General features: G+C 42.8%; 1 protein-coding gene across 1 annotated transcript in view; it reads left to right on the plus strand.

Moving 5' to 3' along the window:
* Nucleotides 1-16,622, plus strand: part of GATB (glutamyl-tRNA amidotransferase subunit B) — a 101,738-nt gene extending 85,116 nt beyond the window's left edge. The window contains exons 11-13 of the mRNA XM_004469802.5: nucleotides 7,520-7,598; nucleotides 14,520-14,654; nucleotides 16,162-16,622. Coding sequence (XP_004469859.1) covers nucleotides 7,520-7,598; nucleotides 14,520-14,654; nucleotides 16,162-16,287 — 340 coding nt within the window. The 3' untranslated portion in view covers nucleotides 16,288-16,622. The remainder of the gene's footprint in view (nucleotides 1-7,519; nucleotides 7,599-14,519; nucleotides 14,655-16,161) is intronic.
* Nucleotides 16,623-20,719: the final 4,097 nt, after the last annotated feature.

Below are 20,719 nucleotides of genomic sequence, written 5' to 3' on the forward strand. Positions count from 1 at the left end.
TCATTCTTTTGGTTATGGATATACAGTTCTCACAACACTATTTAATGAAGAGACTGTTCTGTCCCAGAAAAGTGGACTTGGTAGGATTATTGAAAATCAGTTGACCATAGAGGTGAGGGTCTATTTCTGAACTCTCAATTTGATTCTATTGACCTATGTGTCTCTCTTTATGCCAATACCATGCTGTTTTGCCTACTGTAGCTTTGTAATATACTTCAAAGACAGGGAACGTGAGTTCCTCCTACTTCGCTCTTCTTTTTTAGGATGATTTTGGTATTAAGGACCACTTTCCCTTCCCAATAAATTTGATAATTGACTTTCCTATTTCTGTAAAGTACGCTGTTGGAATTTCTGTTGTTACTGCATTGAATCTATAAATCAATTTGGGTAGAACTGGCATTTTCACGATGTTTAATCTTCCAATCCATGAGTGTGGAATGGCCATCCATTTGTTTAAGTCTTCCTTGATTTCTTTTAACAATGCTTTGTGGTTTTCTGAATACAGGTCCTTTACATTCCTGGTTACATAAATTCCTAGATATTTTATTCTTTTTGTTGCTATTGTAAATGGAATTTTTTCCCCTTGATTTCCTCCTCAGCTTGCTCATTACTAGCGTATAGAAATGCTACTGGTTTTTGTGTGTTATCTTATATCCTGCCACTTTGCTGAACTTATTAACTCAAGTATCTTTGTTGTAGATATTTCAGGATTTTCTAAATATAGGATCATGTCATCTGCAAATAGAGTTTTACTTCTCATTTACATTTGGATGCCTTTTATTTCTTTTAGCTTGTCTAATTGCTCTAGCTAGAACTTTAGCACAGTTGAATGACAGTGGAGACAGTGGGCATCCTTGTCTTGTTCATGATCGTACAGGGAAAGCTTTCAACCTCTCCCCACTGAGTTATATGTTGCCTGTGGGATTTTCATATCTGCCCTTTATTATGTTGAGTAACTTTCCTTCTCTACCTATCTTTTGAAGTGCTTTTATCAAGAAAGGATGCTGGATTTTGTTAAATGCCTCTTTTGTATCAATCAAGATAATCGTGTTTTTTTCCCTTTGATTTGTTAATGTATATTATGTTAATTTTCTTATGTTGAACCACCCTTGCAAACCAGGAATAAACCCACTTGATCATGATGTATAGTTGTTTTTATATGCTTTTGGAGTCAATTTGCAAGTATTTTGTTGAGAATTTTTGCATCTATGTTCACTAGCAAGATTGGCCTATAATTTTTTTTCTTGTAGCATCTTTATCTGGCTTTGGTATTAGGGTGATGTTGGCTTCATAAAATGTGTTGGGTAATTTTCCCTCCTTTTAAATTTTTTGGAAGAGTTTTAAACAGGATTGTTATTAATTCCTCTTGAAATGTTTGGCAGATTGCACCCATGAAGCCATCTGGTCTTGACTTTTCTTTGTTGGGAGTTTGCTTTTTTTTTTTTTTTTAGGATGTAACAGGGATTGAACCCAGGACCTAGTATATGGGAAGCAGGCATTCAACCACTGACCTAAATCTGCTCCCCAGTGAGAGCTGGCTTTTTCATTTGTTTGTTTTGTTCTTGTTTTTAGGAGGTACTGGATATCAAACCCAGGACCTTGCCCATGGATAGCAGGAGCTCAACCACTTGCACTAACTCTGCTCCCTTTTGGGAGAGTTTTGATGACTAAATCAGTCTCTTGTGATTTGTATGTTGACTTCTTCTATTTCTCGTAGTCTGTGTAGTTTGTTTGTGCTTTTCTAGTAATTTTCCCACTTCATCTAGGTTGTCTAATTTGTTGGCATACAGCTTCTCATGATATCCTCTTATGAGCCTTCTTATTTCTGTGGGGTTAGTCATACTGTCCCTCCTTTCATTCCTGAGTTTGTTTGCATCTTCTTTCTTTTTTTCTTTGTTAGTCTTGCTAAGAATTTTTCAATTTTATTGATTTTTCTCAAAGAACCAGCTTTTGGTTTTGTTGACTTATTCTGTTTTGTTGTTGTTGTTATTGTTCTCAATTTCATTTATTTCTGCACTAATCTCCCTCCCTCCCTCCCTTCCTTTTTTCCTTCCTTCATGGTTTGCTGTTCTTTTTCTAGTTTCTCCAGTTGTTCAGTTAGTTCTTTGATTTTAGCTTTCTTCTTTTTTAATAAAGGTATTTAGGGCTATAAATTGCTCTCTCAGCACTCCCTTCACTGTATCCCATATGCTTTGTGATGTTGTGTTCTCATTTTCATTTGTCTTGAGATGTCTCCTAATTTCTTTGGCAATTTCTTCTTTGACCCACTGATTAAGAATGTATTATTTAGCCTCCATATATTTGCAAATTTCCCCCTTTCCGGCCTTTTATTGATTTCCAGCTTCATTCCATTATGATCAGAAAAGGTGCTTCATATAATTTGTCTTCTTGGATTTATTGAGAGCTGTGTAGTGGCCCAAATGTGGTCTATCCTGAAGAAAGATCCATGAGCACTTGAGAAGAATGTAAAACCTGCTGATTTGGGGTGCAGGGTTATGTATACATCTGTGAAGGTCCAGCTTATTTATCATATTGTTCAAGTTCTTTGTTTGCTTGTAGATCTTCTGTCTAGTTATTCAGTCTATTGATGTGAGTGGCGTGTTTGGTCTCCACCTATTATTGTAGAGATGTCTGTTTCTCCTTTTAGTTTTGCCAGACTTTTTCTCATATATTTTGGGATACCCTGGTTAGGGGCATAGATATTTATGACTGTTTTTTTTCCCTGGTGGATTATCTTTTTTTAATATATAATGGTCTTCTGCATCTCTTATCACTTTTTTGCATTTAAAGTCTGTTTTGTTTGACACCAGTATAGCTACACCTGCTCTCTTTTGGTTACTATTTGTGTGAAATAAGTTTCCAACCTTTTACTTTCAGTTTATGTTCATCCTTGAGTCTACGGTGAGTCAGGTCTAAGGCAAGTCCCCTGCAGACAGCATATGGAAGGCTCATATTTTCTTATCCATTCTGTTAGTCTAGGCTTTAGATTGTGGAGTTTAATCCATTAACATTCAGTGTTATTACTGTAATGGCATTACTTCAGCCATTTTATCTTTTGGCTTTCATAGGTCATATCTTTTGTACATCTTTTTGCCTGTTTTGTTACCCTTTCTGGTAGTTTTTACTTCTATACTCTCCTCTAAGCATCTCTCTCTTTTTTCTGACTGCAGAACTCCCTGCAGAGCTGGGTTCTTGTTTATGACCTCTCTTAGTTTCTGTTTATCTGTGAAAATTTAAACTCACTGTCATATCTGAAGAAAAGTTTTGCTGGATAAATGATTCTTGGCTAACAGTTTTTATCTTTCAGTACCTTAATTATATCATACCACTGCCTTCTTGCCTCCATGATTTCTAAAGAGAATTGTGCACTAAGTCTTACTGGATGTCCCTGTGTGTGTGATGTTTTGATTTTCCCTTGCTTTCAGAATTTTCTCTTTATCTTTGACATTTGGCATTCTGCCTATTGTGTGTCTCGGGGTAGGCCATTTTGGATTTATTCTAAATGGAGTACGCTGTGCTTCTTGATACATATATTCATGTCTTTCATGAGAGTTGGGCAGTTTTCAGCCATTATTTCCTCAAATATTCTTTCTGCCCCTTTCTCCCTCTTGCCTCTGTCTGAAACTCCCATGACATGTATGTTGGTGCGCTTCATGAGCCCCTGATCAATTTTTTCCATTCTTTTCTCTCTCCGTTCTTCTTTCTCTTCAATTTCTTGTTCTTTCCTCTACATTGCTGATTCGTTCTTCTGTGATTTCAAATCTGCTGTGTGCTTCTATTATATTTTAAATCTCACTTATTCTGTCTTTCATTCCCGTAAGCTATTTTTTTTTCTACCCAACATTTCACATTTTTCTTTGTGCTCACTTATTGTCTTCCTAATGTCTTTTATTTCTCTAGCCATGTGTTCCTTCAACTCCATGATTTCATTTAGGAGGTTTGTATGAACCTCATTGGTTAGCGGTTTCAAGTCCTGTGTCTTATCTGGAGATCTGACTTGTTCCTTTAATGGAGTCATATCTTCCTTTTCTTTGTATGGATTCTAATTTTTTGCTGACATCTAGGCATCTGATTCTGATGCTGAGTTTACTCTGATGTTCGGTTTCTCTCTTGCCAAGGGATTTACTGTTAAGTAGCTGTGTGCTACCACTGTTCTTTGACTCTTGGATCAACTTGTTCTAGGTATTTAGAATTGCCCCAGTAATTCACACCAGGGCTAAGGACCCAGTAATGGAGTGCAGGCCAGTTTTCAAGGACCTTGGAAACAGTGGCAGTAAAGGCACCTGCTTGCTGCTTTTATTTTCCCTTTTGTGCACTTTTCTGGTCTGGCCAGCAGATGGTGCTCTTTGGTAGAACGCTCAGCTCAGACCCCAGGTGCTAGGGGGATGCATCCAGTGTAACTCCTCAGGCCCGTGGATGGTGCAGAAGCAATTGCCTCAGGCCTGGCCAAGCCTCACAAACTTTCTAGGAGGCTGTTCTCACCCTTGGCAGCTGGCTGCACCTTCCCTCCCTTTTCCTCTTAGCAATCTGCCTGGGATAGCAGGGAGGGTGTTTGAGAAGGCCAATTACCTTTAATTCCCTTTAGGCTCTCCAGGCAGACAATGACTGGGCCCACCAGGCCTGGAGGTATGTGACCTCTCCAGTGCAGCAGACCAAGTTCACGGGCCAAAATCTGAATTTCTTGTAGGTGGTGTCCCTCCCTCTCCCCGTATTTGGGAAAGAGGACCCCTGCAATGCCCCCAGACTGGAGCCACTGCAGTCCTCAGCCACTGCATGGCTGACTGCTATTTGCTGGGCAGGTGGGGGAAGGGTGCCCGCTGCTGCTTTTGCAGCTCTACTCATGGGATTGTCAGCCAGCTGCTCGTTTTCTACATGGTCCAAAGAACTTTTAGCCACACTGGCTATTCCAGCCTTGCCTGGGAGCACCATTAATTAACGATCGGCCCCAGCCATTAGAGCTAAGGTTTTCAAAGCTTAGAACAGAGGTAGTTGCAAAGCTAGCAACAGTCTTATGATGATACCCAGACCAGGAACACTTCAGGGATCAAATTGGCAGGGGCTGATTTTGCAAATTAGCATTCATCTTTAAGGACCTTTCAGAAAACTGGCATTTAAAAGATCCAACCAGAAAAGCTTTTGTTGAATGTGGCTATTTAATTATTTTGAGTGTATTGCTTTGAAAGTTGTTTATTATTATTGTTGTTAACAGCTGATTCTAAATCATTGTTAATAATAGCTTTCATTTCTTAAGAAAGTTAAAATTGCCCATTCCCTAGCCAAGCATTTCATGAAATTCCAGGTTAGCTATGGCATCTGTTTTCTGAAACACTGGGAAGCCAGTGTAGGGTTTTTGGGTAGATAAGGGACATGACGGTGATAGGAAGATCAGCCCGGCAACGGTTCCTGTGGGAAAGCCTCCAGGAAGGGGGCTGCAGGGTTTGGAAGCTTGGTAGAAATCATCCTGGCCATAATCACAGCAACGTCAAAAACGGGGGTATTGGGAATGCAGAGGAAGGGGTGGCTATAATTAATGTGTAGTAAGAAGGAAGATTGAAGGAATACCCTGATATTGAAAGACTGGAAGAGAGACAAGCACACACAGCTTTAGTTTTAGCCTGCAATGTCAGTCTTCCTTCGTGAAAACACATTCACTATCCAGAAATCTGATAGCAACAAATTAGTAACTTGTGCCTCTGCCACCTTATGTTCCACATCTCATGGTTACTTTATTTAACTGATGATTGGGGTCTCTCAGGGTTGGTGTGACAGGTGCTGATCCTTGTCACCCCATCTTCCTGGAGTTTTAGCCCTGGCATATCTGGACTCCATATATGCGGTAGACCAGACGTTCTTGTTGGCGGCAGGCCTTCGTTGCTGCAGACATTATTGACCTGCTCTGTGTCACTGTGGGAGCACAAAGGTGACTGAGCAATCCCAGGTGCTGTTAGGTCAGTAGAGATATTTTATAATGTGGCTTTATTACTTTACTGGTGAATTAAGGTCATGAGATAAATTTCTTTAAGCCAAATTACTTTGGGTTCTTTTTGTGTCCCTCTCTGCCGCCTCCCCATTCCTGCCTCCAGTCCTCTGTAGCATCTGCTCCTATGGGATTAAGGACCCTGTTGTCTGTTGCACGCTCTATAAATCCAGTCTACTCTTAGTGCTTTATTATGGGTTCTACAGACAGTCTGCACTCTTAGATAATTGTCCAGTGTGTTTTCTAGGATTGCTTAACACTCTGGCACCTTGAAAACCCAGTTTCCTCTTATTGTCAGTAAGGGCAGAGGGTGGACGAAGGGTATCAGTTTATTTCCCCAAGCTTCTGCCCCTCTTCCTGTTGAGCTTCAATCAGGATGGTCACAGATGTTAAAAATACCAATTTAATTCTCCAAACATAATTTCCACTTAGAATTACTTTTTATACATGCTTTGGGATAAACAAGAACTTTAAGCATGATGGTCTGCTTCAGTGTGCCACCTGCTTTGAATGAAAACTTGAATGAGGCTTCATTGTACATGAATTAGAGTATATAGTAAGTCATACCTCCATAGCTTCGACTCTGTTGGCTTGGAGTTCTGCATATTGGCTTGGGGCTAAGATGTACTTTCTATTTTATTATCTCAAGGCTTGCTAAGATATTAATAGTAAATGAGAGACTTAAAAAAAAGTTATTTTCAAATGGCATTGGCATTTCAGAAACCTTCATTTACATAGGCACACTAATGTGCTATTTATAAGTCCTTCCTATCTATTTAAAATGAGTACCCTAATGACCTCAGATAGCATGTCATTACCCTAGTTCCTGTAGGTATTTAGAAGTAACCAAACCATATATATCAAAAGAAATCGTCCATAATTCAGTCTTGTCACTTCACTAATTTTAGGCATGCATTCCCCCCATGCCTATTCCCAAATGTGAATTAATGACGCTTTACTGTGATTGGTTGCCCCAGGCACAGAAGTTGTGTTCTAGAAGTATTGCTATAATGCTGTTGGGAGCCTGAAGAAAAGAACGGGGCATGTGATAAAGATATGGTAGTGTTCCCTTAAAGAAAATGTCTTACAATGAAAAGGAAGTTATATTTGCACAAAAACACTCAAAGAAGTGGCTTTGCTAGCTCTGTTGTTTTTTTTTTTAAGTAATTTTTAGGCTGATCTTTCAGTAAAAATATTTAATTACTGCTTTTTGTTTTTTTTCCCCCCTTGTAATGGTTCATGCATTTTAGAGTGCCCCCCCCTTTTTTTTTTTACTAATTAAACTGAGCACTTGTCTGTTGCTACAATTTCTGCCAAACAGCTGCTATTGTTGTTGGGTGGTAAAATAAATAACAACACAAGTCACAAAAACTTGTTATATCCCAAAATACAAAATAAATAAAATAGAGCCTAATTGGCCTGTCATTTTCATTCCTGGGTATGGGTTTAATTATTTAAACCAATGAAACTGAGTGTTCTGAATCTGCATAACAATGAATGGATGCGCTGACAATTTTGTCTTCCCTCCTTTGGGGCTGCTAGTCCTGTCCCGCCTTCTGCACTCGCCGAGCTTCTCACCCTGCTGGACCGGAAGGTCATCTCTTCATCAGCAGCTAAACAGGTATGTCCAAACTTTCCAGAGCTTCAGAATGCTCTGTCATCCCAATAAGTTATGTGAAACCCAAGTGCCATTGCTAAGTGCATTTTGATATTTTAAGTGTTAAATGTTTACGAGTGATATTTTTGTGCTGCAAAGTAGAAACATTTTATTTAGCAAAGATATAAAGCCAGCGTGTGCCACACAGTCAGTTTGCTTTTCATCTTTACTAACTGTGGAAAATAGTTGTTTGGCTTTGCCCTGAACGTTACCCCAAATATTTGTGTTGTGTATAGGCTGGGGCTCCCCGGGGCCTCGGCCAGATCAGATCCGGGGCAGCCTCCGCTCTCTTGTCATTGTCACATGGTTGCCCTCAGAAAGCGAGTCCTCCAGCAAGGAGCCTGAGGCCAGATTACCGCCTACTTAGTGGATAAAATTTTACACACACACCCAGGATCATCTGAAGTGGCCTTCTGCCTCATCTCCACCCCCACCTCCTCCTCACAGCCCTCGGTAGGTGGCAGACTCCTGGAATTCAGAAAACTCTCACAAATATGTACTTAGAAGCACGAAGCACACCATGGCAGCTGCCTGATCTCAGCCTCAGATAAGATATCACAGCTGTCAGTGCTTCAGCCAGAAACGTAATGTTGTTTTAATGGGGCCTTTGCGTTTAATATTTATCCACACCGACAGCAGTGGCAGGTTACAAAGTGAGACTTTGGAAAAGCTGCTGCTTCTGGCTAATTGTGAGGCACCAAGGAGCACACACTCGGTTCCCTGCTGTGAAACTGGAGACAGGAACTAAGGAAGGCTCTGTTTACCTGCCACCCAGTGATGCTGTCAACTACAGGGACCCTGCCACATTTGGGAAACTGTTCTGGTTGCCTGGATGTCAGAGGAATACAAATGTTTATGACAGTGCTCAGCTGTAGCAGAAAGATGTGATGGCCTGAGGGCAGAAAAAGCGGTAGATATAAATAAGAGCAGATGAATTGTAGCATTTGAAATGAAAGAGGGAAAAATCTTTCTCTTCCTACCCTTCCTGCCCACCAAAAAAAAAAAAAAAAAAATTGCCTAATGCAATTAGTTCCAGTAGGAAGAAATGCAAATGCTGTGAGATGCTGACAGCTGGGTTCAGATATAGAGACACTCTGGGATTTTCTCAACTTCTGACATGTTTAAAGGAGGTGGGGTGAATCTGGATTCTGGGAGGCAATCACACTAAAATGGAAAGCCGACTAGAAAGGTGGTATGTGGGTGCCGTATAAGGGAGTCTCCCTTACCTCTCAATGCCTTGGGGTCTTGGTATTTTTATTTTCTAATTTTCATTTTCTACTTTTAAGAAAATCACTTAATGATTTTCAAGGGAGGGAGGAAGGAAGGAAGGAAAGGTATAAAGTTAGAGAAAACCTTTAGAAAAGAAGCGGTTATGGTGTACTTTTTAAAATTGTACAATTCAGTGGTTTTAGTATATTCACAAAGTTGTGCAGCCGTCACCACTACTTCCATAGCATTCTCATCACCCCACAAAGAAATCCTGTACCCATTAGCAGTCAAAACCCACTCCCCCTCCTCCCAGCCCCTCGTCTATTTTCTGTCTCTATGGATTTGCCTATTCTGGACATTTCATAAGGGGATCATGTAATACATGATCTTTTGAATCTGGCTTCTTTCACTTAGCATAATGTTTTCAAGGTTCATCCATGTTGTAGCCTGAATCAATACTTCATTCCTTTTTATAGCTGAATAATATTCCATGGCATGGATAGACTACATTTTGTTTATCCATCCATCAGATGATGGATATTTGGTTGCTTCCACTTTTGGGATATTATGAATAATGCTGCCATGAACTCAGGTATACATTTTTTGTGGGCATATATTTTTTTTCTTAGGTACATACCTAGGACTGGAACTGCCAGATAATATGGTAATTCTGTGTTTAACCTTTTGAGGAATTGCCAGGCCATTTTCTAAAGTAGCTACATCATTTTACATTCCTACCAGCAATGGGTGAGGGTTCCAATTTTTCCACATCTGACCAACACATGATCTGTCTTTTTAAATACAGCCGTCCTCGTGGGTGTGAGGTAGTATCCTCATTGTGGTATTGATTTGCATTTCCCTAATGGCTAATGTTGAGCATCTTTTCATGTCTTACTAGTATAGTGTACTTTTTTTAAGCAACAAAAAGTTTTACATTTAATTTTACTTGTATTTAACAGAAGAGTCCAGGTATGCCTTGGGTTTTGGAAACATGTAAGTCTGAGAGGGCACAAGCAGAACAGAAAGACACTCTGCTCGCACAGGCTGCGGGTGTTCCTTCTGATAGATCCTGGCAGAGGTTCCATTAGTGATGATCAGGGGATGAAGAAGGGTGACTGACTCCTGGGGATGACAGACACACAGAACGAATCCTCCTGTCCTGAGAGCATTCTGAATTCCAAAGAATCCCCCATGTTATGTCCTAATTTATTATTATTTTTTATTTCTTTCCCCTACGCCCCTCCCCTTCTGCTCTGTGTCCATTTGCTGTGTGTTTTTCTGTATCTGCTTGTATTCTTGTTAGCGGCACCGGGAATCTGTGTCTTTTTGTTTGTTGGGTCTTCTTGCTGCGTCATCTCTCCGTTTGTGTGGCCCCACTCCTGGGCGGGCTGCGCTTTTTTGCGCACAGATCAGCTCTCCTTATGGGGCGCACTCCTTGTGCGCGGGGTTCCCCTACGCGGGGGCACCCCTGCGTGGCACGGCACTCCTTGCACGTATCAGCACTGCGCATGGGCCAGCTCCACACGGTTTGAGGAGGCCCTGGGTTTGAACCCTGGACCTCCTTTGTGGTAGGCGGACACTCTTATCAGTTGAGCCAAATCTGCTTCCCCCTAATCTGTTATTAATCCTTCTCTGCCTGTCTCTCCCTTTCAGTATTCTTTTTACCCCTTACACATTTCACCTTCCTCGCACGTGTAGCAACACGTCTTCCCCTCAGGACCCAGGAGGAAGTTAAGATATTGTTGCTATGAAGCAGCCCTTGTTTTTTAGGGATGGAAATAGAAACTCAAAGATCAAGTATCATTGGGAGCAACCTCTTGGTAACTGTAGACAGGGTATCTATCACAAGATCCCGTTGTGTCTATTGAGGTAGAGGCGGCAGGCCCCACCTCCTCCCTCTCCAAGGACAGGGCCAGCTTGGACACACCAGACTCCCAAACTGCCAGAGTCACTGCTAACCTTCAAATTGTATCCCAGTAGTTTTCAAGCTTCCTTGTAACTCAGAGGCCTTAGGTGTTTTCCAGACTGCTGGCCAGAGTCAAGGCTCAAGGGGAAATCAGTCATACAGGGCATGTCTGTGTGTCCTTAGCACATCCTGGAAATAGATGGATGTAATCTCCTGTCTCCCAAGGACTGTCCAGTTCATGTTACCAGTGAGACTGGGCAGGAAATTGTGCTTTAGCATGCAAGTGTGTCATTTAACCATTTTCTCTTGTCTACTTTGGGGTCTGCTTTAAAGAGAAATCACTTAAGGCCCTTTAATGAAGAAAGTGGTATAGATGATGCATTAGAACTGTTACAAATTGTTTAATGCGTTCCCCCCTTTTAGTGCTATAGCTCTTTGCACATTTTACTGTGCCTTTCTAGAAGAATGGCCTTTCACAATACTTGCTTTTGACCAAAGAGGGGGGCTCCCCCGCTGTAGTTGTCACGCTCCCTCTCTGTGATCTAGCTCAAACAGGTCTTTCCTCCACGCTGGGACCTTGAAACGCTGTGATGGGCAGGGGCAGGTTAGGGGGCCTGTGTTTTTTCCTTCCATCTTCCCTATAAGATACTTTAAAAAATAACTTTAGCCAGAGAAACAAGTGGTTAGCAGTCAAGAAAAGGGAGTATGGATTCAGTGCCCAGGGAAGCAAAGGCTGATTTTCGGCCCCGTCTGTCAGAGCTGGCTGAAGTGGCTGTTGTGTGACTGGGATGGGGCTTCCCAGCTTACACTATGCCATGCTTTTGTTGTCCGTTTATTAACACCGAGCACCCACACTCGGCTCGACACCCTTTTTGTGTATGCGTGTCTTCAGGAGACAGCAGTGGGGCCTGGAGCTGTACTCGGCCAGAAACAATTGCACTTCGACTGCATTTCCCAGGGTGGTGATGAAACAAAAAAGCTGAGGATTTATGCTGCAGCCCGAGCCCAGCAGCCACAGAGGCTGTTGTGTGAGCATCAGGAGGGCCAGAGGAGCCCTCGAGGGCCTGGCCTGGCCTCCCGGTGTGCTGGAGGCATGTCCAGCCCCCTTAGGGACTCTGTCCCTGCGGGGCGCGCGCCAGGATGCAGCCTCCTCCACTTCAGGAGGAGTAAGAGGGTCGGGCAGCTGGAAGCTAGCGTGTCGGCCAGGGACCTGGGTCTGGCTGTAATGACCTCCTCAGTCGACTACTTGTACAGTCCGTGGAGTTAGTAAGCTGATGTGCTCCAGCTCGGGGAGTGAAGAATACCCCAGCCGCCAGCTGCCATTGTCCCCGGAAGCTGCTGCAGTATTTCCCTAGCGCCCCTCCTTTGTACCTACCCCGCGCCCCTGTCGCAGGGAGTGGCCAGCCACTGCTGCAGAGGTTTAAAAACCTCCATCCAGGCCTAAACTCCTTTCCCTTTTGAGTGGTCTAGCTGGGATGTGACCCCTGAGCTTTGCCTTGTGTCTGGTTGTCACATTGCCACTACTGGGGTGGTTTCGGGCCAGGCGAATCCAGCTGAGTCTGAGCTTGTCGAGTCTCCGCTGTACTGGGCCCTGGGCCCCGGGCAAAGGCTGACTCCCTTGAGGGGCCGCCTGGGGCCTGCTCTGCCTCCAGTGCAGTGGCCAGGCCGGGGGACCCGCTGTGTCCCGGTGTGGTCGCAGACCGGAGGCGGCCCTCTGCCTGCCTGCACCCGCATCCAGCCCGGCTGTGTGGCGTGACCGTCTCTCCACCTCCTTTTCCTGTGAGAAGGGCTGTGCAGATTCTTTACGAGCAAGTCCTTACAGGTGGTTTGGTTTTGAGCCAGGGTTTGAAATCTCTGCGGAAGTTCTTCCTGAATGTTGGACATCTTCATCTAGGAACTTTTTTAGGAGTCTTTGCCAATGAACAAAATACACACTGGAAGAAGTTGAAATATCTACCAATGGGGGTAATTCAATTAAATTATGATAAATACATTTGATGGCTGTTAAGATTTTTTTTTATTAATAAAGTAATTCTGTAATAAGCAAAAAAATGCAAATTGTATATACGTTGTGATCACAACTATGTTTAAAAAGAAAGGAAAAAATAGGAAAACACAACAAAATATTAACATGGGTTATCTTGAGGGAATGGGAATACTAAAGATTTCTTTTTATCTTTTCTTTATTTCCTTATTTTGACAGTGAGCCTGTATTAACTTTATAATTGAAAACAGTGTTTAAAAGTTTTAAGTCTTAATCCAAAGTTATATATCAGGGATAGGGAGTAGAGAAACTCTTCAGACTTGCCTGTGAGGTGGCTCCCCGAGTATAAACCTCACTAAAAATTGTTCTGTTCTCTTCCTTAGCTGCTGGCACTCCGTTAATAAGTGTGTTGAGGGCAGAGAAAGTTCTTAACTGCTCTTATACTCCCCCACCCTCAAGGCTTTACTCATTGTCAGGTTAATATTAGATGAATTGAGCTGGAAGCATGATTTTCATTATTTTCCTCTGAGCAGGGCCACATTTCCCATGGGAAGCCAGGGCTGTGTGGCCAAAAGCAGCCCCATTGAGGAGCTCACACAAGGACCCCCAAGTACACATCCTGGCTACATTCTCTATCCATGTTCTGATGGGCTGAGCTGAAAGTGTGGGGCCCAGCCTGTCCATAGCCAGGATAAATATATCTGGTTTGTTTTGATTCAGGTTGGAGGAAACTTTGAGCCCTGCTGAGACTCAGACTATCTTGCCCTGCCTTTGCTTGCTGCACATGCTAATTACTGACGAGCTCTCTCTGCTGCAGGCGGGCTCCTGGTTGGCCCCTACTCAGCCAGACTGCTGTAGGGAGTGTTCAGTGTTCTGGAAGGACCATGGCTGAGAGGAAGGTGGTGCCCGCAGGGGACTAACAGAGGGACCCCTGCTTCATTCCACCTTACACTAGAAGAGCAAGAACAAGGGAAATAACAACTGTAGGAAATGTCTTCTTTGAAAATCTTTTCCTTTTTCACCAAGTTTGATCAATTTGGATATTTGTTGTTGTCATATAATTTTTTAAGTAGAAGAATATACATGCTACCACTAGCCATTAATTATCCTAGTCAGATTTGGGTCCAGCTCTACCTCTAGGGGATAAATGTAGTAGGCCAGAGGCCTCTGTGGATTTATTTTTTCAGTTGTTTTCCATTCTGTATCTTCATTATGCCCCCTTGAAAATCATGATTACCAGGAGGCAGAGTTTCTAGACTTCATCTAAAGTGCAGTAGTGTGGCCTCATGTAACCTTATCCTTTACCAAAATGTCCCCTCAGTTCAGTGGACATGAGACAGCTGCCACAGCTCTGACTCCTGTCAGCAGGAGTCCTGTGAGGAATCATCACCCCACCCCTCCCACCACCCTCCAGGGGGGAGGAGCCGCTGCAGTTGGGGTCAGCACATGGGGAGGACTCCCGTCTCTGCAGGGCCCTGTGGGTGCCTGGCAACCCCCATGAGTGGGAACCGGAGTCCTGTCCTCTGTACTGAGAACTAGCATTCCAGAGAGACTCTTGTTTGTTTACATGCCATCTAGATGGCGTCAGTCCCCAGCCCACCTGTCAGGGATGCTTCAGGACAGCCAGGACAGCCAGGGAGCAGCCAGGTGCCCCCGCTGGTCGGGGCAGGCATGCAGCCGGGAGGTCATGCCTTCTTAGGGCCTGCGCATTGCAGTGGGAAGTGGGGCTGGCCAAAAGGCCTGACGACTCACTTCTCTTTCCCTCTCTCCCTCCTCTGGCCTGTAGGTGTTCGAGGAATTGTGGAGAAGTAAAGGGAAGACTCCAGCACAGATCGTTTCAGAAAAGAAGCTTGAGCTGATGCAGGATCAAGAAGCCCTGGAACAGCTCTGCCAAGCCGTGATGGAGGAACATCCTCAAGTGGTAACGGTCTTGCTGCAGGTTGAAGAGGGGTCTTCATACACAGTAGGAGAGGGTCTACCCTCCTGACCAGCCGAGGCCAGGGTTGGAGCAGCCTACAGGACCAAGACTGGCCAGCCAAGCCTGAGGACACGGCCGTGAGCCTTTCTGTTGCTCCCTGTTGCAGCCCAGAGGCTCTTCTCAGTAGCAGCTCACCCAGCTTTTCCACTAATGCCCTATTAGCTTTTCTAGTTAGATCAAAAGAGATGAAATTAAGTGAATATTAGACAAATGCAACCTATTTTCCTATTGCTGGATTTAATCATCATGGGGTTACAACTTAAAGGGCAGTTATCAAGCTCACTTGACCCAAGTTTTGGTTTCCCAGGCGTGTCACTGCCTCCAAGGCTGGCATTTTGAATCTGTTTTAGCTAGCCCTATTTTATAAGAAGGATCTCTCAGTAATAACCAGCAGGCGTGGCTGCAGAGGGGAAAAAAAGATAGGGAAACTTTTTAGCTTTGTGCTTTTAAGAGGTGGGAAGAAAAGCAGAAAGGAAAATTATTTGTAAATTAGAAAATCCTTGATGGGAGCATGGCAGAAAAGGAAGTCATTTTGTGTTCTGAGCATAGCACAAAATAGAAAAGCTAAAATGAGTAGCATTCCTCCCTCCCCAAGTCTAATCATATTGTCTAGATATATTTCAGTGGGGAAGAAAACTGCTAGTATCTCTTTCAGAATAATACCCACTCACCATCAGCTTGCCAGGGACACTAACAGCTCTATAAAGAGCTCTTGATAAGGAAAATGAGCTTGACTGGGCCTTGGCAATCTTCATCTTCTTGCTTCATCTGTAGAGACTGATAAAGTAGTTTCTGACTCCTGCAGCACTTGAGTGCAGATACACTCAGACGCTACTGCTCATCACGACACCGCAGAGCTAGAGGTAGAGGCGGGTGGGCCCTCCATCAAGGGTTATTTGATAAGAATTTAGCACCTCTTGTCTTCATCATCCCCACCTAACCCATCACAACGCACCCCTCCACCCCCACCCCACTAACCAAATGTGCTGGAGGAACTGCCATTTCTTAGATTTGTTTTCTAATAATGGATCTTACTGGCAGGGAAGGGGTAGAGAAAAGCTATATTTCCAGTGATTGCTGGTATCCTTATTCTGAGTAGGCTTGTTAATTCATCATAGATTACTAGAAGACTGAGAAGCTCTATGTCCTCATGCCCTTGTGGCACCCAGAAAGGGAGTGCCCTGTCCTCCCTGCCAGCTTCTCTAGCTTAGACAATCACTTGGTATACATCGGCATCTCCTCTTGCTCATTTTAATCAGAAGGCAAAGTAGGAGAATCTCCTTGGGCAGGAGCCTAGGGACCTCCTCAGAAGTCAGGCCCTTCCCCTTTTTTCCTCATCTTATATCCAGTAGTAATAGAAGAAACAATTTAATTTTCAGTAAACTTAAACCTTACTTTAGGAATTTTAGGTATGAGTCTTATTTTCTCCTCTTAATTTTTATCGTTTAAGGTAATGGAGGTGAAGAAGGGAAACCTCAAAGCTATCAATAAACTGATTGGGTTGGCCCGAAAAGCAACTCTAAACCGAGCAGATCCAACAGTGATAAAGCAAATACTGGATAAGAAGCTATCATGAGATATTTGCAGCTCTTCTGCCTCAGAGAGTGAGAGAACAGAACAGCCGTGATGAGAGCTGGAGCTGTGCAACCTGCTGTCCACGTGCTTCTGCCCGCTCTCGACCCTGGCTGGAGGCAGGCCCACGCACCCCCACTTCTCTGTTGTGATGTTTTCACACATATTTTGTCCTGTCAGACCTGTACACTGGGGTGTCACGTCCCAGGAGGCATGCCCCTGTCTGCTTCCCTGATGTCAAAATAATGGTTCAATGATTGCTTCAGCAGTGATTAAGAAATAGAAAATTCTAGCATTGAGTAATTCTGAACTAAATAAAACATCTTTCAAATACTGCCATCCTTCCTAAGAAAACTTCTTGTTCAGCAGTCCATTCCACAATTATTTCTGAGGGCTTCCTGAGGGCCAGGCCTTGTTCTAGCTCCTGGGAAGTGGCAGTGGTCGAGACAGGCCGTAGGACGCGGTATGCTTGAAACCTGTACGGAGCTTTATGAGGTGAAAACACAAAGCGGAATAACCAGATGTGTTTAGGGAGATCGCGCGCGGGCAGGGGAGAACGTATTCATCCTCCTCACACAGCTACCGCGTCTCGGTGATGGTGCCGTCCCGTGCCGTGCCCCAGGGATCCTGGAAGGCAGAGGTCTGAGAGTAAGTGAATTTTTTGTTGCGTTTTTGGTAAAAAGACAACAGAAGTTTTCAAATAAATTTAATGGTTTAAAATATATACTGAAATATCACATAAAAAATTTAGTTACACTTCAAAGATTATGCAGTTGATAACCCACTCAAACCACCCCCATCCTTGGGCCATAAAAACTTAAAATGATACAAGCTGTAACATTAAAATGATTTGTTTTGTCTGGAAAAAATAAGATTATAAACTAGTAACTCAAAATCCTGACCTTAACAAAAATCATGATGCAGTTATTGTCATGATGAAGGCTGGGTTGTTACCTTCACTCCTGTTTTCATGACAGTAATACTTTTTCTCGCTTTTGTACTGTGGCACCCCTTTGTTCTCACAATTCTTACTTCAAAGACTGGTTTTACAAATGTTATTTCTTTAAAAGCACATGCCAAAAAAACTATGATATAAGGAAAAAATCTTTGAGGTCCCTGAATGTAAACTGTGAATCCTCTAGCCCCATCAGAGAACAGTGAAAAACGTTCCTGTTGTCAGCACTGCTCCAGTGGCAACTAGAGGATAGAGCCCCTGCTGCCCAGTCACCGCTTCAGTGGGCTATGGCTGAGGGCTTCCCTAACTGAGGGCGATGAGAGAAGTGTCCCTCTCACCCAGCCAAAAAGCCAGGAGGGAAAGGAAATCTGTTGTGTGGTTTATTTTAGATAAGTATTAGGAAGTAACCTTTAAAAAAATGTTAAAAATCTTTTAATTAGTTAAAATTGTAAAAGAAAATGGTATATCTCCTAGGAAGCTATGTGCCCCACATTCTATAGCAATCCTTAAAAACTACTGGGCCGAAAATTAAAAAGTGCTGTTATTGTTAAACCTTCTTAAGACAGATAAAGACAGTCCTTTCTCCTCCCTGTGGATTACAAACAGGCAAAGGTGTGAGACTGGAATCTGGTGAGGCCTTTTATTTTGCAAGAAATCATAAGGTTCAATTTTACCAAAGATTCTGGCCTTTTGGACAATCAAACCTTACAAAAAGCTCTGCAGGATTTTTCCAGACTCTTTTAAATCAAGTGCTTGCTTAAATGAGGGTGCCACTTTACCAATAAATGTAATAATGTAATGGGCTGATCTTTCCCTAGATAAAAATGTCATTGTTAAAATACTTGATCCTTAAAATGCTAATTATTGTTCATTTCTGACATCGCCTGTTGTCTTGAATGCCATTTTCTGAAATCCTGAAAGCCAGACTTTATATTGATATAACTGGTACTAGGAAAAAAAAAAGGCCTCAGCTCAGATATCTTACTTGGATCCTAATACATATTTGAAAGATATGTTTACATAACAGCCTAAGAAATTCACAAAGTATGGCTCGGCTTGTATATGGGCCTCAGTGAAATAGAATTTTTAAGATATTCTTGCATGAGTGTGAATTTAGTCTGGTTCTGTGTTATTCAGGAGAAAATCTCAAAATGTATGAGTTGGTGCCCCAGGTGAAGCCACTGCCACCTGTCATTGGAATCCACAGACCTGCAGAGAAGCTAGGTGTGTAACAGTGAGGCTCTGACTATGGAGGGGAATGGGCCAGAAAACGCTCCAAGGCCAGCCTGATCCAGCTCCACCAGGTCAGGCCCAAACCATGGCTCTGGGGCTTGAGGAGACTGCTGGATGCTGGGTGTGGGGTGAGGAGGGTAGGAGCGTCAGCACCAGCATGCAGCACACTGCCAGGCACAGAGTATTCATCACAAGTTTGTTTACTAAACAAAATTAATGGACAGCCTTCTGTGTGAAATGGGTATAGCCAACTACTAGGCTTTAAATTCTGGGCCGTTTTGGTCTAGAAAGGAGCTTCTTGTCTGTCCAGGCAGATGCATCAAGGTGAAACTCTCTTCCTATATTTTAAGGTGTTAGCCCAGAAAAAAAGAACTTTGATCATGATTACACCAAGGTAAGGACATTTTAGCTGAGCAGCCCTCCATGCCCCACCCAGCAAACTTTTTTGTGTATTTAAGTACTGCTAATCTGGAAAAAGGCCATAGAATTTAAAAATACATCACAGTTGTATGCACTCTGCCTCAGCTCTTAGGGGGAAAGTTTAGTATATTGTTTATGGCCATGAGCCACAATTTTATTGTATTTTTCAATTCTATTAAATTTAGCTTCTTTGTTTCAATGATTCTACATAGATTAAAACCACTAAATCTATCTGAAATGTCATGTTATTTACCAATTACTAGATGCACTGTGGAAATGGTTACCATGCTTCTTCAGCAAGTTTTAGACAAATGCATCATTGGATTATTTGTGAACAGAGCTGACAGACTGTGAGATGGAAAGCATTTGATTGAAACCTTCTCTTGCTGCCTCTCTTGGTCAAATGACTTAGCAAAAATGGTATCAGTAAGATGGTCATCACTAAATTTTCTCTTAAAATATCTGCAGGGCAAAAAGAGGCCTGGTGAGCCTTTTGTAGACTTGTCCCAATTAAAAAGTCAGTTATATTACTAAGTAGGACAAAATTCTGCAGCCTCAGCTCCATGAAATTTATAATCTGGCAGAAGAGGTCGCATCACTCTGTCAGGTTCTGAAATGATACAGTAAATCTAAACTCTCCAAAAGATGCCTGAAATGCATATTGAATTCATGCTGAAAGAATCCTAGTGGTGGTCTTGGTACTTGTGTGGGGTGAGTTAGGTTTACTTACAACTTACGAGATGGAAACAAAATTCACAGTGATCTGATAGGCTATGAAGGGGCAGTCCTAACTAAAAATCATTATCAGTTTTAGGACTCTAAGGGGCCAAAGAAAGTTTCCCCCATCTTGTCCTGGCCCTTTTATTCAGTAGAACTGCAAATGAAAATCTTTCACCAAAACCCTGTTTATCCAGTTAATAAGCTGCCAGGAAAATCTGTCCTCCAAAACAAGTAATGACCTAATAAATGCCTGAATGTAGAGAGAATTTACTGAGATGAAATTGTCCTGAAAACAGTTCTTAGTCTACTGAGAGCATTTTTTCTAAAGTGTTAGGTTTATTACGGTCATTCAAAGAAAAAAAAGAATCAACTCCATTCTTTTTAAAATATTTCCTCCATGATGTGATTTAAGGGTAGAGTATAAACTGGTTTGACAGTGTTCTGTTTTAAGCTGTTACTTAATGGAGAATTAGTGTTGTGTGATGTATACTGACGGCTGAAGAAAGAAGGGGCCTGGGGATACCTTAATGAACTAAAGCTGATGGGCCTCTGACAAGAGGACTGCTGATCCCAGGAAGAGCAAATACTGAAAAGCCGACAGAAGTTCACAGCAAACCACATTACACTGGCCAGGGCCCAGTGACTGGAAGTAGCATATACAATAATAGCTGTCCTGCTATAAAATGTTTCATAAAAACGGCAAACATGACAGCCATTTCAATAAATACATGTCCTTAAACGAGAGCTGGAGCATATACGGTGGACCAACAACTGCAGGCATTAGCATCCCACCAGTGATCCGTCCCACCCCTGCTGGCTGAGCTCCCTAATGAAAGCAACCTAGAGGTGCTGCCCGAGCTTAGAATGTGCAAGCCATCCACAACCCCAACTTCCAAACATAGGAAAATCAACCACATGACCACTGCAGCCAAGTTGTTTCAGACATCAAAAAAACACCAGAAAACAAAAGCCTCAACATGGGTACCCACTGACTGCCCAAATTGAACAGGCAGTGCAAATACTCCTGGATCCCATTTCTAGATTCTAAAGAAAATGCTTTCCAGACAGCACACCCTGGCCCCATCACATCTTTGTGAATTGAAAATCA

The sequence above is a fragment of the Dasypus novemcinctus genome, chromosome 1 (assembly GCF_030445035.2).
Source record: "Dasypus novemcinctus isolate mDasNov1 chromosome 1, mDasNov1.1.hap2, whole genome shotgun sequence".
Lineage (NCBI taxonomy): Eukaryota > Metazoa > Chordata > Mammalia > Cingulata > Dasypodidae > Dasypus > Dasypus novemcinctus.